At 34.9% G+C, this 26532-nt stretch overlaps 1 protein-coding gene across 1 annotated transcript in view; it reads right to left on the reverse strand.

Moving 5' to 3' along the window:
* The window catches only part of LOC149801393 (peptidyl-glycine alpha-amidating monooxygenase B-like), a 106530-nt gene that overhangs the window by 36522 nt on the left and 43476 nt on the right, over positions 1–26532 (reverse strand). Inside the window, exons 12-19 of the mRNA XM_089956798.1 lie at positions 26317–26367; positions 25761–25813; positions 16266–16558; positions 11285–11423; positions 10686–10796; positions 5909–5981; positions 3001–3140; positions 1319–1401 (exon numbers count right to left, since the gene is read on the reverse strand). Coding sequence (XP_089812924.1) covers positions 1319–1401; positions 3001–3140; positions 5909–5981; positions 10686–10796; positions 11285–11423; positions 16266–16558; positions 25761–25813; positions 26317–26367 — 943 coding nt within the window. The remainder of the gene's footprint in view (positions 1–1318; positions 1402–3000; positions 3141–5908; positions 5982–10685; positions 10797–11284; positions 11424–16265; positions 16559–25760; positions 25814–26316; positions 26368–26532) is intronic.

Below are 26532 nucleotides of genomic sequence, written 5' to 3' on the forward strand. Positions count from 1 at the left end.
TTCTAACTCAACTGGTCCATGCAAATCTACTTGTATGAAGTTGATGTCTACAGTACTACTCAACTGGTCCATGTGTGTGTGTGTGTACGTGTGATTTCAATTTTTAACGTAGCTTTAACAGTTTTTCAGTCATATTGCTACGATGTCTGCCGTGTGGCAGTTTAAAGTGATATCTAGCACTGAGTCATCATGCCGCAGACATGTAGCATGATGTCCCACCCAGTCACATTATCCTGATACCAGGCCAAACAGTCCTAACACTAACCTCTTAATGCTGTGCGCAAAGTGAGGCAGCTGTTAGTATCATTTTTGTAAGTCTTCGATATTTTGCTTTGGCTGGAAATTTAACCTGCAACCTCCCACATCTGAGGCGGATGCTCTAACCACTAGGCCACCGGAGCGGTTCAAATCCACTTGGTATGAAGCTGATGTCAACAGTACTAAGTCAACTGGTCAATGCACATCTACTTGATAAGAAGCTGATGTCTACAGTACTAAGTCAATTGGTCCATGTACATCTACTTGATATGAAGCTGATGTCTATAGAACTAAGTCAACTGGTCCATGCACATCTACCTGATAAGAAGCTGATGTCTACAGTACTAAGTCAATTGGTCCATGTACATCTACTTGATATGAAGCTGATGTCTACAGAACTAAGTCAACTGGTCCATGCACATCTACTTGATTTGAAGCTGATGTCTACAGAACTAAGTCAACTGGTCCATGCACATCTACTTGATATGAAGCTGATGTCTACAGAACTAAGTAAACTGGTCCATGCACATCTACTTGATAAGAAGCTGATGTCTACAGAACTAAGTCAATTGGTCCATGTACATCTACTTGATAAGAAGCTGATGTCTACAGAACTAAGTCAACTGGTCCATGCAAATCTACTGGACATGAAACTGATATCTACAGAACTGTCAACTGGCCCATGTACATCAGAGCGATATGAAGTTCATGTCTACAGTACTATGTCAACTAGCCTGTGTACACGTGAGTGATATGAAGTTGATGTCTACAGTACTATGTCAACTCACCCATGCACATCTGAGTGATATGAAGTTGATCTCTACAGTACGATGTCAACTGGCCCATGTACACGCGAGTGATATGAAGTTGATGTCTACAGTACTAGCCCATGTACATGTGAGTGATATGAAGCTCATGTCTACAGTACTATGTCAACTGGCCCATGTACAGTGTGTAGTCGGTATATACAGTACGAATGCATGCCAGAGCAAGTGCTCCACCTCATCTACATTCTACAAAAAGTAACCAAGACAATACATATTCACCAGAAGTTACTTACTACTAAATGATGGACTAAGAGTTCCCCATTTCTTCAGAAGTGTTCCATTTTTGTCAAACTTCAAGATCCTTGCGTTACAATATCTGAAATAAAATGAAAAGTAAAGTTAATAGGGACTTCATTGAAAACTACACAAAAATATTTACAGTGGTTGCTCACTGTAAAGTCCCTCAGTACACCACTGCCCCTTTTAAAATTTATGTATGGTCATTACTGCTTGGGTAATTTTCCACAGCACTTTTAATACAGTATGGGCTACACCAGCAATCATGTAGAGGTAATGGGATAATCCGATTAATTTGGTCAAATTTTGTTGCTCAATCTACCAAATGTTTTAAAAAGTTTTGGCTCAGGAGGATCAATTTGCTTGTGATTTCAAGTGATTAAATACTATTATTTTCAGTTTACTGCACTATAAGGACACAGTCTTGTAGAAGGTCCCCTCACTCAGAGGTAATTTGTATGACTCCCATGAAAAGAATTAAAAAGGAAGCACTGTATTTAGTGCTTGTGTCATGATGTTTGGCAAGACATATTGTTCTAGATCAGGGGTGTCAAACCACAGTGATGGCCACATGAGGGCATTTTTGATAGACCAAGGGCAGCACCACCTTTGTTTTCTCTCGTGACGCCAATCATTTTGCGGGCCACAGAATTTGGCTTGGCGGGCCGCATGTGTGAGACCCTGTTCTAGATCAAGTTTCACAATTCAATCAAGTCTTAAACCTGCCAATGCCAACAAGACCTTTTCTGTAAGGCAGTCAATATGTTTCTGTAAGCTAAACCAATTATCTGTGTGTGTGTGTGATTAGGATTTTTAATGTAGCTTTAACAATTTTTCAGTCATATTGCTACAATGTCTGCAGTGTGGCAGCTTATAGTGATGTCTGGCACCAGGGCATCATGCTGCAGACATGTAGTATGATGTCCCACCCAGTCACATTATCCTGATACCAGGCTGACCAGTCCTAACACTAACCTCTTAATACTGAGCACCTAGCAAGGCAGCTGTTAGTAACATTTTTGTAAGTCTTTGGTATGACTCAGCTGAGGATCGAATCCATGACCTCCTGCATCCGAGGCAGACGTTCTAACCACTAGGCCATCAGAGCAGTCGGGACAAGAGTTAAACTTGGGAGACCTGTTAATAACTGCACTGACACTTTCTATAATTGACCAGTCTTTTACTTTTGGACAGAGTCAACTTCATCGGCGACATACATTGCAGCTGAGCTAGCTGCTTCTGTACCATATATAAACAAAAACATACTACATGAAAAAGAAAATAAAGAGGAAAAGCTTCAAGATATCTATGAATTAAACATTTCTTCTGACAGAATTTCTGAAATATAAACTTTTATGGCAAATTCTTTGAACGGGAAACTATGCCTAGTGCTTGGAAAATTTCCTTCAAAAAGGAATTTAAAAAGCTCTGAATATCTGAAGGATCAAGTTTAGAATAAAACTGATTAAAGTAATATTAACAAGGACAACAAAAATAATAACTGCATGATATTTGTCCAATCACAGCTTGAATAGCTGAACCTCCATCCACAAGTCACATGTTAATACAAAGATTTGGCCATTTCCATAAGCTGCTTCCTGAGAAAAGTTGCACTATATAATGGTAGAGATAGCATGATTAAAATGTCTTACACCTTAAAATTTGTTTTAAAAATTACCCATCTGATACGAAGAACTCTCCTGTGGACATGACTACTACATCAGACGGCTTACAAAAATGAACGTCATCCACACCCGGTACAAACTTTTCACCTAACACAAGGTCAGGTTCCTCTTTTCCTGCGGGGATTCGGAAAACCTGGAAATGAAGTACATGTTAACTTTGAAAAGTCTCTTTAAGAATACTACTGTATTTATATCCAATTAAGTATAATTTTTAACTGAGGAGGATATTTCCTATTTTATCACTGGAGACAACATTATCTTGTCTAAAGTAATTTAAAAACTATATGCATTAAGTTTGCTCCAAGGTTGAAATACAAATAAATGAACAAAATTCATCATGTATATGTGACCTAATATTTTTTGTTCATTCAAATACTTAATGTCCTCTAGGCCCTTTAAGGTAATAAACAATTCATTGGTAGAAAAAGAAAACCCTATCTCAATCATGAAGATGGTGAATCAGAGATCCTGAAATCACTACATTTGCCAGATAAGTCTGACTGGCACATATTATGAGCAAACCAACATCAGTCATAGGACATCTCATATATCACCAGATCAAACTGTTGGCAAATAAACACCGTAGCAAAGTAAATTAAAAAAGGTGACTTGGTCAAGTTTACAAATGGTTTCTTTGTTGGACAATCAATAAAGATGTTACTAAACTAACTTCAAAGTTGACAGGATCACATATTGTTTCATTAACAGACAATCAATAGAGGTTTCCATAACTAAGCTGATTTGGTCATGTTTCCCAATAAATTTATACTCTATTGCCAAACCCACCTCCCAAAACCACAAGACAAAAGAGGTAAGGAGGGTCATCCCTGAACTTTTCAAAGGTCCCATTAGTGAATGATTGCCACAGGGTCTGTACTATAGACATTACATCAGTCCCTCACACCACGGTTTGTGTCATGATTCTGTAGCAAATGATATCATTGGAATGAATATCAAAAGCCTAGACTTGAATTAAGAAAAAAAATATACTAGCATTAAGAACTAATTTTTATTATCATTTTCCAAGATTTATTTGAGGCTCTGGCCAAATAAAAATTCACCATCTAAATTCTCTGCTGGAAATGCCCAGCAATTAAGTCGTATCTATTTTCAAGGTAGCAAGTCAGCTTGTTGTCAATTAATAATAAGCTTTAAAAACAGTAGAGTGGAATAAAATTCAAAAGTGAAGTTTTCTGAATTAAAAAAATGTTTTAAATAAATAATCAGTTTGTGAGACAATCAGTTAAGCATAGAAAGATAGCTCTAACAGTAAAGCAGCAGCAAATCCAGAAACGAAAATAATTTTCTGGTGCATTTATTAACCTGGTATATCACCTATGAACCTTTTTATTTTATATTTCACAAACATATGACTGCAGTGTTAATTTCAGGAACAAAATTCTAACAAGAGTAATCAGAATTCAGGATTATATGACATTATAATGGCTATGCATTCAAGTTTATTACATTTATCATGAAAATACCACAAATACAATCAATCCAACAGACATGACATCTTAAATATACTTCTGAGAAAAGAAAGATAAAAACATAAGTGGGAGTAAATAACTATTTCACAAAATATGAATCTTCTTAAGTTTTCCTTTTTAACAAAAATAGACAATAGTCATTGAATAATTAATCATTTTTTATGAATAGGGCAGAAATATTTATTCTGAAAGTTTTCAAAATGTCATATTTAACATATTTTGGGATATTATTTATCATTTAACATAATGAACAAATGTTCTGTGCAATAAAAGCTATAACCAACTAGAAATGTGTGCAGTGGATATAGATGATCAGTCAATATGACAAACTGATTAATATTTCATTTGAAATTAAACAAAAACTTTAAATCTATTAGAGATCAAATGAAAAACAAATTCTGATAAAAAGAGGAGGAAACTAAATTTAACTTTTGTTGTCTTAGATATCCTAACTGCAAACTGTACAGACCCAGATATGTCATTATATAATGTGCTGACAGATCTGGGTCTATGCAGCTTGTTAGGAGTATCAGCAGAACAAACAATACAAAATCTGGTCTGCCAGAACATTTTGTAATGATAGATCAGGGTCTGCATTGTTTGCAGTTGGACTCAAAAGTAATTTTGTTAAAATACATGCAGTTCTTGAATATTTATCAGACACAAAAAGCTGATGCATGAACATAAAGGTTCAACAGGGATATCCCTCTGGCATTTTGTGTGTGTGTGTGATTAGGATTTTTAAGGTAGCTTTAACAATTTTTCAGTCATATTGCTATGATGTCTGCACTGTGGGAGTTTATAGTGATGTCTAGCACTGGGGCATCATGCCGCAGACATGTAGCATGATGTCCCACCCAGTCACATTATCTTGACACCAGGCCTGACAGTCCTTACACTAACCTCTTAATGCTGAATGCCTAGAGAGGCAGCTGTTAGTACTATTTTTGTAAGTCTTTGGTATGACTTGGACATGGTTCAAACCCATGACCTCCCGCTTCCAAGATGGATACTCTAACTACTAGGTCATCAGAGAGGTCTCTGGCATTTTTTAATGGCAAAATGTAAAAATCCAACACAAACAAGACTCTTTTGATGGAAAGTCCTTTAATGAAATCAATCTTTAAGTCTAAGGTTCTTGAACAGAATGAAAATACCCAACATATAGGATGGATAAAGAAATGGATGAATGAATATACATACATATACATACATGTATATACATATGTCCATGCTTTAAAATATGATGGGGTAAAGATTAGTGGTAAATTGACATCAGGAAATAAAAGACATACTCTTAGGTCTTGTGTGGTATCAATACATTATATATGTGTCATAAATAAAAATATTACATGGGCACATGAAACATCAAAATGAATGTCAATTGACAAGTGGTTCTGTATGAACATACCTGGTGAAGTGCAACATCAGTCAGCCAGATATTTCCTTCCTTGTCTAATGATATACCATGTGGCATATAGAACCTGCAAATACCATGCAAAATGTGCCATATATATATACTAGTGTCAAATGATAAACAGCAAGAAATCAGATTGGCGCTACTTATGCGCCCGCAGGACTGAGTCTATTCTGTATATTACCATTGTCCAGTATTTTGGACATTAAACGCTTAACCTATTTTGCACTATGGATAATATCTGTGCCAGTAAAATTTCTACTTGGTCCCCAATACCTTATCTGAAAACTTAATATCTCAACTGTGTACTGGTGTGCACAGTAAGTTCCATGTCACTTGGAAGTGGAATAGGTAAACTAGGTTGCATTAAATTCTTGCATGCAAATTAAAAAAATACATGATAATGTTTTGGTGTTTTCTTTAACAAATATAAAATACTGATTGCAGATACTGTGTTAGCTTTATTTTTGTTTGTTTACATTTATATTTATTTGTAAGTGTGCACAGTGTTCCAGTTATGTTAAGCATACATTTCCAATTGATTTATCTTTAACAGTAAGATCAATATCCTTTTTGCACATGTGCTCACTGAGTGTGTGTTTGTGTGTGTGTGTGTATGATCAGGATTTTTAACATAGCATTAAAAAAAATCAGGCATATCACCACGATGTTGCAGTGTGGCAGTTCATGATGTCTTGTTCTGGGGCATCATGCCACAGACATGTAGCACAATCTCCCACCCGGTCATATTATCCTGACAGCAGGCCAACCAATCCTAACACTACCCTCTTAATGCTGAGTGCCTAGCGAGGCAGCTGTTAGTACCATTTTTTAAGTCTTTGGCATGACTGGGACAGGGTTCAAACCCACAACCTCCTGCATCCAAGGAAGATGCTCTAACCACAAGGCCACCAGAGCGGTAGTGCCCACTGAGTGCAAACAATGGTGCTGGTAAATAGGATTGATTGGCCCGAGTCCTAAAAGCTGAATGGCCCTTATGTAAGAACATGAAGTTTGATCCTTAATGTAGTATGTACTGAATTTATTTTGACCCTCTCCACACACTATTTCATAAATATAGAAACTGTTTAGATAAGATGACAGAGTGGCAAGAATAAAGTGATCCCTCAGAAACAAAAACCTTCAGATTTGGTTATCTGCTGATGTCTGGCTTCTGTTCAGAAGAATAATCCATGAAATAAAATATGCACATATATGCAATGTTACAAAATATAAAATGGCTTATAATTTGAGAATAATTAGAGTATAATGCATATAAATGGACTATAATCTTACTAAGTGGTTTCATAGCCTGACAGAGTTATTTATTCAATCATCTGTTTTTTTTTAGTATGGGTAAAACATTACTTAATATTTCAACTTGAATTTGTTTGATGTTTGCTTAAGAGACAAAGCTGGTTTCCAAAACATTGAAAATTATGACAAAGTTTGAATTAATGATGTAAATGATTTTAAAACAATGATATAACCTTTGACTTGATGGTACAGAACCTTGGGTGACCGAGTGAACTAAGGTGCTTGTCTTTACAGATCACTCACATCTCACCTCTGTCTATGTGGTTTTGTTGGAGTCTTGGGCTCAGCCAATGTGGGTATGTTAGAAAGCTTGCCCACTGGGTTGGTGGTTCTTCCCAGGTTCTTTCTCCACCAAACATGCTGACTGCCATGTACAGCCTATCATGTGCTGAATATTGCCTTTAAACCAAAAAAACAAAAACGAAACAGCCACTGACCTGACAGTGGCATAATGCCATAGCTAATTTGGGTTTATGCTGCTTGCGGTTAAGCAGGCTTTAAAGTTAGGTAAATTTGTAACTAGCCACAATGTAGCAATTTATAACCACATTCTGACCATATTTTTTCTATTTATTCCGAAAAACACCAGCTCTCAACATCATTTACTGTAGACATAAATGTAACAATTTAACCATTGTAAGATTATGATTTCTTTTAGAAGTATGAAGAGCAAGTTGATTAAAAACTTGAAATTTGCTTCAAGAATCACAACAAATCATTTATATATGCACAGAAACATGCCAAGCAAACTTTATTTGACTGAGCTGAGTGCTTGTTTGTGTGCAATAAGTTAGTCAATTAATAAAGGTACATAAACGAATAGATAAAAAGATGGACACCATCAACTCATGATGCCACCTGCAGTGAGGGCATAAAGATGAAGCCATAATTTGTCACTAAACCAACATATTCACTATCACAATTTATACAAGATAGGTAAGACACAACAAATTTGTAACCAGAGTGGACAGGAGAGGAGAATACTTAGGTTAAGAGGTATTCCAGTTGCACCATATTTGGACAAACTCCAGACTTAGCCTGAATAATCTATTTGCAGTTTTAATAACTTACATGCAACATTAACTCATAATAGAAACAATCGACACCAGTGATCAATTAAGTTCAAAATCAGCACTGAATTCCATTATTTTCACGGATATAAATTTTTGCGGATATGTAAAAAAAAGATGTTTCTGTTTGAATTTAAATGTATGGATTTACCTGTGTAAAAATTGCATATCGGTAGGTATTTTATTTCCTGGATTAACCTCTGCAAATACCCAAAATAACGAAAGGAAAAGAAAGAACAGATATCAAAGTGTGGTTACTTGAATGGTTGAAATAATACAACCACTAAAAAGAGTACATTCCAGCAACTACAAATATCAATCAAGTAGTGTTTTCTTCTTTCAAGTGATGCGCGTCGATTGGAGCTGACACAGCAACAACACCTGACCAAGTGGTTGATGAAGCACATTTATATGATCTTTTACTGTCCAGAAAGTTGCATCGCGATTACATTCCAATGATCATAGCACTAACACAGTGGATTAAAGGTGGTCAAATTCAAAGGTTACATGGAAAATGTCAACATTTCATATGTGAACTAAACACATGACCTTTGGCCTTTGCTAAATGCAACTCTATGATGTGTACAAGGTCATTAAAGTGTGAATATGCAAACTAATCAGAAAGACAATAGATTCATTCTTTTGTTTGTGCATGCCTTATGTACAGGCAAATTCCAACCATCAAATTTGTACATAAACAAACACTATAAAGAAGAATGGAAGTCATTACTGATATGCAAAACAAATCACAGAGATCATAAGGGAAAAAGGAATACGTCACTGGTGAAGAGCAATAAACATCAATGGCCTTTGAGATATCAGCACTAAAGTCAATGTACAAAAAAATGGATAACTGCAGCTCATGAAAAAACGTTTTAGAAACCAGACCTAATTATTCATTGCATGGAGAAAGCTAACTTGTGTATTTCTGCAATTTTGAAAGATTATTTACGTGACAAACATTTGTGTGTACCTGGATACATGATTGTTAACAATATTTAATGAGTGCTTTTATCTGAAATCAGTAAGTGTGAACTTCTGTACTGTGCTATAATTAGTGTATATACATATGGTTTAATCAGTACTTTTGCTTCATATATTTCAGTCACATTGTTCCTTTATATTAAAAATGTGTGGATAAAAAGAAATCTGCCTTCAGGATGATTACAACTTTAATAGGAAAGTCTGCTACCTGTAATTATAAGAAAATATGTTTACATTTATCAACGCTTTATGTAGATTATTCATTCTTTGCAATCACAACTGTGGTTAAACCTTAAATCAGAGAGAACTACAAAGAATAATGTACCAATGTGAAAAGAATCAAAATGTCATTTTTCTTATACCAAATCACAGTAAATTCATTCATTTTCTATAATAATAGTACTTTTTGTTTTCTTGCTATTCATGTTAGTTTTTTTCTGTTGTTGCTTTAACAATACTTTGCAACTCATTATTTGGCTATATCATGCAGAGGAAAGGGAACAGAGTGCCCTTCCTAAGGAAACAATGATGCAAATAACTCAGGCTGGCCTGGGCATGTTGTGATCCTTGGATTGTAAGTCCAATACTCTACAAACCTAGCTAGTGTGGTTCCTGCTTAATGACCTCATAAAACATAGAATTAGGCAATGAGTGAACAGACAGTTAGTGATAACTGTATATGGTATACATACATATAGACTGGAACAATATAAAATTATTTCTTTATTTTTGTTTTAAAAAAAAAGAAATCACATGCAAAACATAATATTTTCTGAAAGTAATCAAGCTGAACTAACAAATAACTGATCTTTGTACAATACTAGAATCATATCAGTAAGAACATGGGGTAGGGTGGCAACTTCTGCATTGCATGTGACTCAATATTCATCAAGTCTTAACATTCATGGTTCAGAGAAACCATTAAAAACCCATTACAATTGGCAAACCAGAGTATCTCTCCAATAATTCACCTTTAGGTCATTTGTAATTGCAAGAAAATTATCATGATTATCCCTGATTATTTCTTTAAAACACCTGATCAATACAGAATGTTATGTATATTGTAATAATAATAATAATAATAATAACAATAATCATCATCATAAACAGTGGCATGAAAGCTAATAACCAAAACTAACATACCTATTTGAGTTCAGCTTTGCAGGCTTCTATAAAAGTTGATGAAGCTGACTCGGCTAGTTTTTCATTTGTATTTGCAGTCATTTCATGTCAAAGAAAGTTTTCCCAGAAAATTCAATAATACCCAACAGTTAATTTCTGTTGTATCCAAGTTATTGCAGAACAAAATTAGAATTGATGTGCTCTGTGTTGATGAAACTCTTGAGTATATTATAAATGTTTTTATACCCAAAACAAGACTGTCAAATTGCAAAACTTACCTCCCTTTACCAAACTGTCTTTTAATACTCTCATCTGCACCTAGCACTGCGATGGTGTCCATCTGGATAGGTTTATCCTGCTCACTGAATGTGTTGTCATAACTAAAAGATCTGCAAATTTAGATGATTTCCTCAAGAATTAACAACACTGACAGAAACAAGTATATGACAATAGAGCGAAATTGCATGAAATGAGTAATTTAAACCTAGGTGCAAATCAACCTTGCAACTCTGTCATGCAAGTACTGCAAAACTAAATTCATTACAAAGCTTTTATGTTTTTTGTAAATATTCAAAACTCAAATGCTTGCACTGCAACTATAAACTCAATGTAATGAATTAAAGAAAATAAATAATAATACATTATTTTATTGTGAATGACATTTTTTATTAACAGCTACGTGACCATCTGAAATATGTGCACATTACTGAGTGAACAAAAGCTAAACAAATTATGACTGGATGTGCTAACTGGATAGACTAGACATATTTTGATCTGTATTTGTAAACTAGAAATGTATACAAAAATGAATACATTATTCACTTTATGCAAATGTTATTAACTTTGTCTTAGGTTCTAATCTCTATTTCATTCTTACAATGAATTCCAGACCCGATCGGCTCTGTGAAAAACGTAGATGTTTCCCTGGCTGTCTGTGGCTAACCCTCCCACCTGACCAAAGGTCATTGAGCTGGATTGAGGCATGGCTGACACAAACTTCAGCCCAATATCTGCATCTGTTACATACATAAAAAAATATATACAGGTGCATATATATATATATATATATATATATATATATATATATATATATATATATATATATATATATATATATATATATATATATATGTGTGTGTGTGTGTGTGTGTAGACTTAATTTTATGAAGTCATTTATTTATGTATTTTATATTTTATACATCAACCCAAACAGTTACCAGTCACATATGCTGACCACAAATAGGAATCTCTAATAGAAATGAACATATATATCAACACATTTTGTATATGAACAATCAACATGGTAGGCTATCTTGGTGCCAGTGACTGCCAAAACTGGGTTATAAACAATTTTAGATGGCAATTCAATAAAAAAACATGCACTGCAATTGAACTTTCACAGGTTTGTGCTGCTGTCTGCAGGTTTTACCACGAAGTTGCTGATATCAATGTACAATATATTTTGGAGGTTGTATAAATAATGATGATGGGAACCAAATTACAAATATGCAGAAATACATGATGTAGCAATTAATCAAACTTGTATTGTTTGAAATAAACAAATTTAGATGAAATAGAGAATAAAAATCCCAAAATACGAGTCAACAATAAGTAATAACTGAAGCTGATTAGGGGTAAGATCCAAAAGAGAAAATTCCCAACTGTAGCCCTCTTCTAGTACACTAAGAAACTGTATGCATCAGTACTTTCCTGGGTAAAACTGGATGAATGCTTGGATAATTCTAGCACCAAGTGAGACCTGGTAAATGTTTCTGCATTCACATGCAAAGAAGCTTGAGATAAATAGACTGTGTTCGTGATATTAACCAAAAATAATTTGTTAAAAAGATTTTGTATGTCTGATACCCAAATTTTCAAGCATTTTACCTGCCTGATCAATCAAGATTTCTATTATTATTATGGTATTACAAATTAACAGTAGCTTAATATTAAGCATATTGGTGATTATTAAAGGAATATCACTTGAGATAGTTCCCATGCTATATATTTACCATGCTAGATAGAGATCATTCATAATTAAAAATCACTTGAGATATTACCATCCTAGATAGAGACATCCCACAGTTAAAGTAATATCACCTGTGATTTTTGCCATGTTCAAAAGAAATTTCTCATAATTAAAGGAATATTACTCGAGATATTTACCATATCAGACAGAAATTTCACATAATTAAAGGAATATCACTATAGATATTTGTGAGATTACTCATAATTATAGGAATATAACTTGAGATATTTCCCATACTAGAGATTTCGGACAAATAAACAATTATCACCCAAGATATTTATAATGTAAGAGATTTCTTATAATTAAATAAATATTACTTTAGATATTTACCATGTTAGAAATTTTTCATAATTAAATGAATATCACTTTCAAGCACATTTAGGAATTGTATTTAACATAAGAACAAAATATTGATAAAGAAAGAAGTTTCACTAAGGGTTTATCAAATTGTAAATAAAATGCTACTGCATGTCACATGATGAGATCTCTAATACAGAAACCAAGAAGGGCAATCTATTACATAGTTATCTACTCCAACGCACAACATGTATAAAATCATGCTTAAGTTTTGCCATAAATACAAAATGGGAGAGTCTAAGTAACTACTGGGTTCAATATTTATACAAGCATGGTCACTATGGCTAGTAAAATGTTTGGGGAACAAAGGGAATTTTGCTTCTAGTTAGTCCACCGGACTGCGAGAAAAATAAATTGGGAAAAACACATAAGAAATTGATGCAACCCAGTCTATCCAATCACGGCAAGAAAATATGAAAATAGCTATTTATAATGAATTTCTCACTAACATTGCATATACATATGTTTCTGGTCTGACATTTGTGTACAAACATGATGGTTAAGCATTTTAATTACCAGGAGTAGATTATACAAGAGCTGACGGAAATGGTGTTGCAAATGGTCGCCCTCTCAGGATACCAAAAGATTTGTGTGTTGTGCCTCTGATGGAGACATATCTGACCAGACAAACATCACCACTTATTACTGTCTGACACACATCACCATTTATTACTGTCTGATACACATCACCACTTATTACTGTCTGATACACATCACTTATTACTGTCTGACACACATCACCACTTATTACTGTCTGACACACATCACCACTTATTACTGTCTGACACACATCACCACTTATTACTGACACACATCACCACTTATTACTGTCTGACACACATCACCGCTTATTACCGTCTGACACACATCACCGCTTATTACTGTCTGACACACATCACCACTTACTACTGTCTGACACACATCACCACTTATTACTGTCTGGACATTTGGTGTAATTCTTGTTTCAGTTAAAAAGATGATGAAAAGCAAACACATGTTTCTTAAGATTCCTATATTCATTTTCATCGTATGGTGGAATGACATGTTTCTGTGAATCTAAAATACTAGATATAACAGTGCATGGAAATGGCATAACTTCTGAAGCAACAGAACACATGTAATCCACAAATGTAATCCATCTGAATCTTACAGTAATCTTCAGTAATCTGGATTTTATAAGGGATATTTCACCAACTTTTGTAAACTGTGTCATATGTTTCCACTCAATTTTTTTCTTTGTTGGAAAATCATTAAAGGTATCATGGACTAAGCTTAATTCAAAAGTGACTGGGTCTTGTTTACACAGTTTCTCTGTCAGTTAATCATCCGAGATAACAGGTTTTTATTGTATTGCTTAGAGTTGGTGTAGAAGTTGCTGGTGCTTTCATGAATCCCTGTCATGTCAGGTCACACAAGATGAATTAATGAATAAATGAATCTTTGAATGGATGAACCAAATGGATAGGGAGAGAATGAAACCATTGAAAATATCCACACTTTTTATTTTTGTCACCTGCCCCCATTCATCATTATCCCCACCATCCCAAGGACTGTATGCAGGATCTGAAACCTTCTTGTCATCTTTTCGCTTTAATTAAACACTATTACAAAAATATGACTATTTTGCGAGCACGCATGCACGCACGCACGCACGCACGCACGCACACACACACACACACACACAGAGACACACACACACACACACACACACACACACACACACATACACACACACACACACACACGTGTAAATGAAGTTCAGGGTACAAGAATCCACATCTTTGGTGAAAATGTAATCTTTGACCTGACCTCAATCTTCCATTCAAAGCTGAATCCAGGACTTTAAATCTTCATTGCCATCTATTCAACCTAGTTAATCAATATAACAAATAAAATCACCCTCCTTCAATTAGTGTAGATTGAGTTTAGTTACATGGAAGATAGAAATAGATGATTGAATGGATGGATGAACAGACACTGACAAATACAACTTATTAAGATCTATCCGGAAAAGTGTGGCTAGACAAGTGAATGATTCCAAATTATTAATCAGCTCTTCTGAATGATCCATGCCTGTAAAATTCAATAACAATAACTGAAGGGTACTATAACTAAGGCTGGATCTAACACAGCAGCACATTAGCAAAAAAAATGCTTGGGTAAAAACATCATAACTTTAGCAAAAGCAGCAAAATCAGAGCCAAAATAAAATGCACATATCACTCAATAAGTTCATATTTTCATCACATATCCAATTTTTGCAACTTCACTTTAACAAGTTTATTTGTAGCAGCCATTTAACTAAGAATAATCATATACAACACAGTGTATGTAGTCCACAAGAGATAAAGCAAGCTAGGTCATTCACTGGCAGAGTGACTTTAGATAAAAGAAATGCAAACAAAATTTGAAATATAGAGTAAGCTGGCTAAAATGTCTGCAAAATGCAGACCTTTCTGACACACATGTAGGAGAGAAATGACTAATATGCCAGTCACTTTTACACACTTTCCAACCGACTGAATGACAACACTTCCTGCAATAAAATCCACTCTACAGTGACCTCACAACTCCCACACTATCACTGGCATCAACAATTACATATTTTAATTACTTCTGACAAAGATTTTCAAATGATACATTGTTAATAATTTGTTTAATCAGCTATGCTCGCAGCACTGCTAACAAAAATAAATTTGGGATTATAACAACAGATACATGAAAACAATCTGAAAATTAAAGCCAAAGAAAAACTTGCAATTCAGTGAACAAAGGTATGTAGATTTTTATCTCCAAATATACTGTACCATCTGACTGACCTAATAAACTTGAGAACATACTGGGCTGATCTTTTGTCCCAGCTGAGAAAAGAGAACAAGAATGACAATGACATCAGTGGGTACCATCTTTATCCACAAATAAAGCCATTTTTGTTACTTCTGTAGCAGTTCCGGGATGTCTACAAATGAGGGCTTGTTAAAGTGAAGTTGGGAGATCAACACCAAACAACATCTACATCATGCCAACTTACAGTCTGTGGCCTGAACTGAGGTAGATTTTCTTGGTTCAGTTAGCACTAGACCAGCAATAGTAGGAACTGCAGGCACAGAGTTACCTCCCATATCACTGTGGTCATTGTTAACAGTATTATCCTTTACATCAGTGCCATTTTCTTCTACACGATGTTTATTCGCGTATTCAAATACTTTATTTCTATTTCTATTCCTGTTTTTCGAAGGCATTCTCTTTTCACTTGGATTTTCAGAGAAGCGTCCTACTGTTCCAGCATAGCTATCATAATCATCTGAGTTGGTAGGATGCTTGTCACCATTTCTGGACAATGAGTCATCATAATAATCATGATATGCATAGTCTGGATTGATATAGTCAGAGAGAAGAAACGGATTATAATAAGACATTTCAAAGGGATGGGATCTACCCCTAAATTTTCCCCTTCTAGAGTCACTTTTACCTGTTACACTGGGAGCCTGGGCAGTTGTGGTGACAACATTCCCAACAATGCTTAATTGCAGTTTCTTTTCTTCCTCTTCCCCACCCTCATTGGCATTCATGACATGATGCTTGTGTGCCTTAGCGGCAGCATCTAGTGCTGGATTTGGAGGAAGAGGTACATCAGAATCTGCAGGGATTCCAGAGAAAACTAGAGGCTCTCTGTTGCCAGCACATGTTCCATACTTGGCCTCTTTACTTGATTTAGTGTAGTACATAATGTAGAAGTTACACATCTCATCATTAGATGTGGCCCTGCAATAAACAGACAATGATAAAAGTAATGTAAAGTGTAATAATACACAAAGCTTATGATTTTAAGGCTTCCTTTAAATACCTGTATTGGTTTTCTCTCTAATCATTCATAAAAACAAAAAAATTCTTTCAGGAAGCTTTACTAATAAATTTCACCCAACAACAGTCTTTTTTATTCCAGTCTACTGTTTTTAAAAATTACATTTTAACTGGCAAGATGACTACCTTGAAAATATGAAAAACCAAATTTATGGGCATTTCTGGTAAATTTAGATGGTAAAGTTAAGATTTGATCAGGTCACCAAATCAGTCATGAGGTATGATAAAAAAGGTTAGTTGCTGAAGTTTGTATCGTCTTCTTTCAGTCTGGGCACAGGCTTTACATTTTGTTCTTGCACATACAATGCAACACAATATAGTTAAAAATCATGTTGTGTGTAGAACTAATGTATTGTCTATAGTACAGACCGCTAATTGTTCAGTTATAGTTTCTTATTAATAAATCCTGTGGATAAGCTTTCACACTTCTTTTATCTTGGATCATTTAAGCTATTGGGAAAAATGATCCCACAATATTAGTCAGTGAAATCTCAAAAAAATTTCTAACAGAATATGCAAACAAGATCAAATCACCTTTGAGTTATGCTCAAGTTGGCAACACATTTTTGATTATACAACAATAAAACAATATGTAAACCTGACCTACTGACCTCTGAATTAACTTCATTAAGATGTTTATTTAGTATTTTCATCAATAAATAAATCAAAGACCGTTTGAGATAATGATATTTGAAATATCCTATGATTGATATCCAGTTGTTAGGAGCATATGCCAGTCACTGATTATATATATATATATATCTATATATCTATATATATATATATATATATATATATATATATATATATATATATATATATATATATATATACATACATACACATATACACACACACACACATGTATATGTAATTAGAAATAAAGAACAACACAAACACCAATAAATATGAGTGACTAGTTTCACATGTACTGTATGCCTCTTCAGGCACAAAATATTTTGAAAGTAGCAGATGATATAATTATCAACAATTAAATTACTGATATAACATAATAACCAATATGCATTATCAAAACAATCTCATATTATAATAAGATCAGAAAGATACAAGAGTCTCTAATGATAAGTGAATCAGTGAAATCACAATTTAGACACAAATGGTCACCTATACAACATATCAATTTTTATATGATGCATTGGTATTATTAAAAGGAATTTGTGATAAAGTATCTAACCTATAAATTGGGTAACTTTCTTTAATCAGTTTTTTCACTAATTACCCAATCACATTAACACTAGGTTATTACTCTCTGCTACCACCAAATAAAGCCCTCCCTGAAAGACAAAAAAACAGGTTTCCAGCTATGGATCATAGACACAAAGGAAAGTAACTCTTGCAGATTAACTCCCATGGTTCCCACTAGTTGGCCACAAATATCCCAGATGTTTACCAGTTTAAGCTTGTGCAAATCCTGTCATAGAATGCTCACATCTGCCAGGTAGGGAGTGAGGGGCTGAAAGTACTGTGACTGAGTAAGTATTTTCAGAGAATTATAATTAAATTAAAAAAATTCCTTTCTCCAAGAAATACATTACACTATCATAACAATATCAGGTAAATCAGTATGAGGAGATGCTTGAGCATTCACCCACCAACATCAACCTCTAACCAACCACCAAAATCAACCAGCACATGGTCACCTACAACTCACTTGGCCACAAAAAAGGTTGCAGTTGAACATTACATATGTCACTGATTAATCATTCTCTAGAGTACCCTCTGACAGGGTTATGCTCAGAGGCATACACAGACAGCTTAAGGGGCAACACCTGTGCAGCTTGGTGTTTTGCCTCTTCAACTCAACACCCAAACAGGAGGAAGGAAGCTAAACAGTTGGATCTTGGGGGAAAAGCAGGGTCACCATGTGGTGGTGCTAAAGGGAAGATCACAGGAGTCATCCTTTCTTTATCAAGCTGAGGTTACCTGAGGCAATTAGAGTGTTCAGCATTGTGGAAAGCAACTCTACTGATAAACTGGTAGTATGCCAAACCAATCCCCAGGCATGGTCACTTTCAGAATTCTTAGCTAGGCGAACGATCATCAAAGATGCCAGGCAATGTAGAGAGGAAATCAACATGACATTCCTGACTATAAGTTAAACTTTGATGTGGCATCAAACACCTGTATGTCAACTTTATGACAGTGTGGAGCAGAAAAATAGAAGGAATTAATATCCTTGTCTAGGCTATATATGTCTGAAGGATAATCATTCTGTGATTTGTATCACCCAAAAGCAGGTTATCAGGTTACTCAGGTCATGAATCTAATCCAAGAGATGCCTGGTAATTTCTGTAGTCTATGATGATTGTGGTAAAATTCCTTAGGACAGATGTTCATCTTCATTGACAATGCCCAACAAGCTTTGACCATGTATGTAATATTGACTGCCGGTGGAGAAGAGCATTCCAACAAAGGCAAAATTCCGGAAATCTCTTTGATTGCCACCTGAAAATTTAAATCCAAGGTTGGATCAGATGTATTGGCATGTTTGTGTTGCAACTGGGGCATTGTCTTCCAGCATGCTCTCCAGCCATGAGAATGGCATTCCATATAGCCATGATGATGCCACAATCATCACCATGTGCAAAAAGGTTCTAATGTCCAGCATGGAGGGTGGTCCAGCTGTCAGTTTGGGCCTAATGAAATGGCTGAATGGACATCTCTAAATATGATGCCATTCAGCTTGTACTGATATCATGCTAGGAGGATTTAGAGTGTGTCCTTTCCTCACGACCTTTTCACAATGCTGAAGCAAAGTATCTTCAGTCCATATTGCACACATGCTAAATGGGTGTGTGGAGGAGCACAGGTTTATCTCATGACTGTCCTCCATGACTTTAAAATGTCTTGCATATGACTAACATTTCTTCAAAGAAAAGAGAGAAGAAAGAACAAACAAGTTCATACAGCAAGTTAACTTGTATTACCAAGATGACCTAAGAAGTGTGCAATAAGCTCGATTTAACAGCACAATATAATTAATACTGAGGTGAAAATTTGAGGGCTACTGACTGGTATCACATCAACAACATAGACTGTTAAAAAATGCATAAATACAAATAAATTCCACATGGAAGAGGCAAATATTGTATACACCAGGTTTACCAACCTTTTGACTTAATTTATCACTGAAAATAAGTGTTGGATGGTTAAAATTAAATAAAATTGCAATGGATTTTTGGAAGCACTGTTAACAGTTGCAAGCAAATCTTTAAACATCATGAAGATGTGCGGCCACCTAGTGGGGACAAGTGGAGTTAATCTGTAAGTTTTAATTTCCTTTGTCTATACGATATATTGATGGAAAGACATATTTATTCTTTAAGGGAGGGCTGTATTAAGAGGTAGCAGAGAGCAACTTCCTAATGTTAATGCGATCAGGTACTGTATTTGACATTTGTGAAGAAATTTTGTTGTGTCAATTTTGTACTGCTACAGGTTCATTCTTGCCACAAAGCTTATATTAGTTAAACCAAATTGCAATTTCTGTTTACATCTTGGTATATTTTACAGGGCATTTTACACTGTTATGTATATTTAAAGTAATTGTCTGTCTGTTAGTTTTAAAATATTTTTTATTCTATTACATGTTATTGTAATATAATATTATTTACTGGACTTTATTTTTTTTTAAGAATTAAGTTCAGTTCTGTTTGACTTGCTTGATTTTTTTAATATTTATTTCACTGATGTAAATACTTAATAATAGAAACACTGCATCTAGTTGCTGACCTTAAAATCAGTGATAGTTTTGGCAAACAACTTCTTTTTATTTTTAAAAAATTCTATCTCAGAGTAAGAATCATTAAGTTAAGTCAAGGTCATACACAGACTACATGACGTGAGGCACGTGTTAATTTGTAAACAAACTTTAATTTTTTCCAGAAGGATGAACTCTTGACCCCAATCCCAGAATCTGTTTTGCATTCTAGTTAGTATTATAACTGATGTCATGATAAGAATTTGATCAGTCGTGCCTTAACAGTTCAGATGTTGTGTCCAGTTTAGGGCTGAATTTTTATTTTCTTAAAATTATTGAATTCAAGTGACTGTTTTCCCTGGAAATACAAAAGTGCTCTAAATTAATTTTTGGATAAAGACATTTACCGGAATTTATATAGAATTCAAAAACTGGAATAATATTTTCTATGATTCAACAAGAGACTGTTGACACATCTGTACAATGCTGACTACTGCATACGCCATTGCTTTCCATCTTGGATTTTCATCAGGATTTGAACTGTGATTCACTACAATTTGGATTTAATTCGCAATACTGTAAGTTCTTTTTCTAATGTTTTTTTACTTTATAGTCTAGGGAAATAAATTGTTTGTTAAATTTTACAAAACTTGTTGTCTTCACTCTTTCTCTTACATATTTTAAGAACATAGACTCATAACAACACATACATTCAAAATAAAGCATCTGAACATGTAAATCATATGGAAAGCTACGTATATAGTAATCTCATATATGATATGAACTTAGTGATCAAAGAAATAAAATCGAAGTATTCAATTTTAAATGTGTGTGTGTGATTTAGATTTTTAATGTAGCTTTAACAATTTTCCAGTCATATCGCTACAATGTCTCCACTTCAGTGTGGCAGTTTAAAGTGATGACTAGCACTGGGTCATCATGCTGCAGACATGTAGCATAATGTTCCACCCAGTCACATTATCCTGACAGGAGGCCGACCAGTCCTAACAGTGACCTCTTAATGCTGAACGCCTAGCGAGGAAGCTGTTAGTACCATTTTTAGAAGTCTTTGGTATGACTCGGCCAGGGTTCAAACACACTGCCCTTCCACATCTGGGGCGGATGTTATAACCACTAGGCCACCAGACTGGTCAAATTTTAAATAATAATAATAATAATAATTATAATAACCTTATAATACAAGTTTTATTTTATTGATCTTATTTTTTCTATTTTTAAATTGACTTTAAATTTGCTTTAATATTGGTACCATGGTTTATATAATTTAGTGCCTCACAGCTGTAGCACACATCTATTTAAATCTTTGAATTCTCATAACATTTACATAAAACTGCACTATCATTCACATGTTCATGAGTAAACACTTGAATGCAGGCTGAAGTTGCAATCTCTCACTCTCTCTCTTTCTCTCTCTCTCTGTGATGCAATTTACACTCATAGTAAAGTCAAACTTTTGTATGGTTAAGTTAGAAATATTGAATTTTTACCATACTGCTCCAATTCATTAGGCTCCAGGTATAGCAGGAAACAACATGAATCACATCCAGTTAACATGCTATAATGTCACTTTTATGGTTTAGAAATTGCCATGGTGAGCTGAACAATGCTGCATATGATGATGGGCAAACTTGTCTGTATTCAGTGTATGACAATTTGAAACTTGAGTAGCTGTGGAAAATTTATTTACAAAGATGGAATTTGTCACTGCAATGTTCGAGGGTTTACTGTCATAGGTCTGTTATCCATAGCCTCTTCAAAGGTAGGATGGACAGGTTTTAAAAATATTTCAATTAATATTCATCCTGCTGGATTAGAGCTCATAATATGAATGTTGTTGTAGTTGTTGAAGGGTTTAACCCCATTTTTCAACACAAGATGGGCTGTACATGGCGACCAGCATAAACAGTGGAGGAAGAGCCTGTGAAGACCCCAGAAAGAACGATTGACCTACAAGAAGCTATTGGCAAACTTTCTCACATACCCACATTGGCTGAACCCAAGATTCGAACTCACGCAGACAGAGGTGAGATGGCAGTAACGGTGAGTGCTTTAGACCACTCAGCCAATCAGGGCCTCTTAATATGGATGTAAAAATGTCTTACCCACACATCCACTTGTCAGGACAAGACAGGTGGATTTTTGGAGTCCTGATCGGTACTAAATTAAACAGTTTGATTGTGTGTGCCTACATGAATTGAGTATGTATATAAGACCTTTGCCAAGATGAGATAGTGGCATTTGGGGAGTCCTGCTCAGTAATAAATCAACCAGTGTGATGTGTGTGTGTGTGTGATTTGGATTTTTAACATAGCTTTTAATACATTTTCAGTTGTATCACTAAAAAGTCTGCAGTGTGACAGCTTATAGTGAAGTCTAGCAATGGGGCATCATGCCACAGGCATGTAGCATTATGTTCCACCCAGTCACATTATCCTGATACCAGACTCACCAGTCCTAACACTAACCTCTTAATGCGGTGTGCCAAGTGAGGCAGCTGCTAGTACCATTTTTATAAGTCTCTGATTTGACTTGGCTGGGGTTCAAACTCATGACCTCCCTCCCACATCCAAGGTGAAAGCTCTAACCACTACTAAAGTCACTAAGACCAGAGTAGTCCAACCAATCAGGATTAAGTCAACCAGTTTGACTGTGTGCCTGCATGAATTGAGTATGTACATAATACCACTGCCAGGATGAGACAGGGATTTTTGGAGTCCTGATAAGTATTAAGTATCATGTCTGTGTGTGCCAACCTGAGTATCTTCACAATACCATCTTCAACCTTTAGAATAATATTTCAAACTACATAGGCTGCTTGGTCTGCAGATGTGCACAACAATCTTCAGATATTTATCAGTGGCAGCAGTGTATGAACATGTATGCAGGTGTGTAAGATAGAGAAGGAGGAGGACTGCTTTAACCAAACTGAAAAAACTGAAAAAATGTGAATAATGAAACTTAACTGCAAACTAAAGTGTTTTTATTTCACTGTTTCATTTTTCATATCTGAATATGATTAAGAAATATGCCATGAGCCAAATTTTTTATTCAGTCTCGAGTACTAAGATAATTCAATCACTATAAATACCACTAAAGAATTCTAATACCACTAACAAATTCTAAAATCACTAAAATATTATAATACAGTAAAACCTGTTATGAGAGACTGCCCCTTCTGCCAACTAAAAGCGGTCTCTCAAGACAGGTGGTCTCTCATAAGAGGTGTGTGAAAATGGACTGGTTTTCTGGGTCAATAGTTAGCATTGTTGAAAAATAAATAATACCCATACTCACTGTACATGTATCATATCCTTTATTCATAAATATTGTTAAATATTGCATGTATTCCTCTCAAAATATCTTTATATAATAAAGATATACATCTATCAAACAACAAGATAAAATTTATATTTCAACATCACATTAATAGGTACAAAAAATGAATAGTTAGATATGATGTATATATCTTATTCTATACACTTATACACTTGTTTTTTAAGAAATTTATTATACTTCTTTGTTGACATGTTTTACTCAGATGTTTGGTCTGAACATGTATCTCAATTATTGCCTTTTCCTGAATCAACTTTCCACTTACTGGTATGTTTTTACTCCTTGCAACACAAAACCACTCCCTTACTCGCTCGTTCAGATCTTCATAAACTGTCCATCGTGCTGTGGCATATTTCCTCTGTGCTTGTGCACCTTTCTGCCATTCATTTCTAATGGACTCCTTGTCTTTGATTACATTTTGAGCTTGCATTTTACCGACGCTTAAGCTGACTGCTATTTTGCGAGCGGTCTCCCCTTTTTCGTTTCTTTCAATGACATTAACTTGTTAATCCAGTGTTAAAATTTTTCTTTTTTTCAGTGGAGGTTTTGCCATTGTTATTAGTGTTGACGTTATAAAGACTATCAGTTTTTATCAGGTTTTGGGGAAATGTGGAATAAATATATATTATGTACCAATGAATGAAACCAAAAGACATAATTAACTCATCAAGAAACAATACACTTATTCTGAGATGAAGTTTAAATCAACAGCGTTATAGCTCGATAAACAAAGGTTGCAACCATCTGCACCCAGGTAAACAGATGGTGGCTTGGTGAAACACTAACAAAAGAAATAAAAAATAATTTTTAAAAAATCCGGAAATGATTCTCACTTACTAGTATTAAAGACAATGAGCTCATTCACCCTCCAGGCATTATGGATTAACTGGAAAGACAAACGATGTACTCAAACCTACACTGAAGCCCTTTCAAACGATTTCTCACTGGGACATAAGGACTACCGGCGTTTTGTGAGTTTTCATAAAGATAAAGAAAAAAATTACAAACCTCTAAACTGACTGCGTATATCCATCATTACTCCCTTTCATGTTACTCTTACTGGCTATTCACATGACTTCGGCACTACAATGGCGGTTAGTGACATGTACTTTAGTTTGGTTTACTGCAGTTTACAAATGACACCGTATGCTGGAGTTGTAAATTTCACAAAACTGGTACTGTAGCAAGACACATTCTTTTTAAATACTTTATTAGAGCAATCTTTACTATTTATGCAGTCTTTGTTACAAAGGATTAAATGATGGTTAGAGGTGTTTATCTCGATATACGGTTGTTCAACTATAGTGTTATTTAATGTGCACTTTGTTTGCATACTACATTTATCCCGAGCTCTAGTGTTTACAAAGGATTAAGTTAAGGTCAGTGGTGTCAATCTGTTTTGTGTTTTTGGTGATGCAGTCGTTCATAGCAGTGTCAAATAGCATATTTTGTAAAAGAAATCGCGGTTGCTGGTCACGTTCAGCAGGTGGTCGTTGATAACAGAGCGTTTATATAGTAAAATTGATCCGTGCATTACGATTGTGGTCGGAAATGACAGGTGGTCGCTCATAGCAGAGGTCACTCATGACAGGTTTTACTGTACCATTAATTCTAATACCATTAAAAATTTCTAAAACCGCGACAAATATCTAATACCGCTATAAAATTCTAATGTCACAATAAATAGCCTTTTTACTGCCTAGTTGTTGTTGTTGTTCTAGGGTTTAACGCCATTTTTCAGTACAAGATAGGCTATACATGGCGGCCAGGATAACTGGTGGAGGAAGAACCCTGGAAAACCCAGGGAAGAACCACCGACCCACGAGAAGCTACCGGCAGGCTTTCCCATGTACCAACGTTAGCCGAGCCTTGGACTCGAACCCACGCAGACATAGGTGAAATGGCAGTGATCCGTAACGGAGAGTGCTTTAGACCACTCGGGGCCCCTTTATTGCCTAGAGGATATACTGAAACTTTTTATAAAACTGTTGTGTAAGTTTAAGTATAACTGATCTTTGAAATACTTACCCTATGTAAGTATATTTATTGCTGCCTATGGATGAATATGTACACTGTGCTACCTGTAATAAACAAAAAGAATAATATGAAAGACAAAATGTAGGACAAAGGTAAATTTATCTAAGAAATATTTTTCAAAGAAGAATAGCATTTCTGGGTGCCTCTGCTTTTTTAAAATATATGACAGCAATGTACATGTACCAAATAAACAAGCTGCGCAAGGATAGAAACATCATAAATATGAGAATATAATCTCATAAATATCGGTAATACCCTTACTGTGTCAATCTTTAGATATATCTTGGAACAATTTGACTATTATAATACAAGATGAATTTCCTTCAAGCCTCATTCTACATATCTGTATTCTTAGCTTATTAAAACAATTGGAAATTCAGAACATTGTAAAACAAAGCAACTCATAAACTTTTTAACAAATTTCTTCAGCTGTGCCTGTAATTTTTGAAAGCAGATGGATGTTCAATAATATATAAATATATATGAAACTTCTTAATCACTCTGCCGGGTGACTAAAATAAACGAACTAATGAATAAGATCACCCACCAAATAATCTCCTGGTTGAACTACGACAGGCTTCTGCACTGGGTAAAATGCCTGAAAGGACAAATAAAATTCACTGTATTATCATAAATTTTGGTGGGGGACCAATCTTTGTGGTTTTCAATGTTGCCCGAACCATAGATTTAAATCCCTAACGAAAAATGAGCCATGTATGATGATGACCCCCCCCCATTTCTTTTCAGTGTTTCATTCCTAGAG

The sequence above is a fragment of the Sinohyriopsis cumingii genome, chromosome 4 (assembly GCF_028554795.1).
Source record: "Sinohyriopsis cumingii isolate HCF-2022 chromosome 4, ASM2855479v2, whole genome shotgun sequence".
Taxonomy (NCBI): Eukaryota; Metazoa; Mollusca; class Bivalvia; order Unionida; family Unionidae; genus Sinohyriopsis; species Sinohyriopsis cumingii.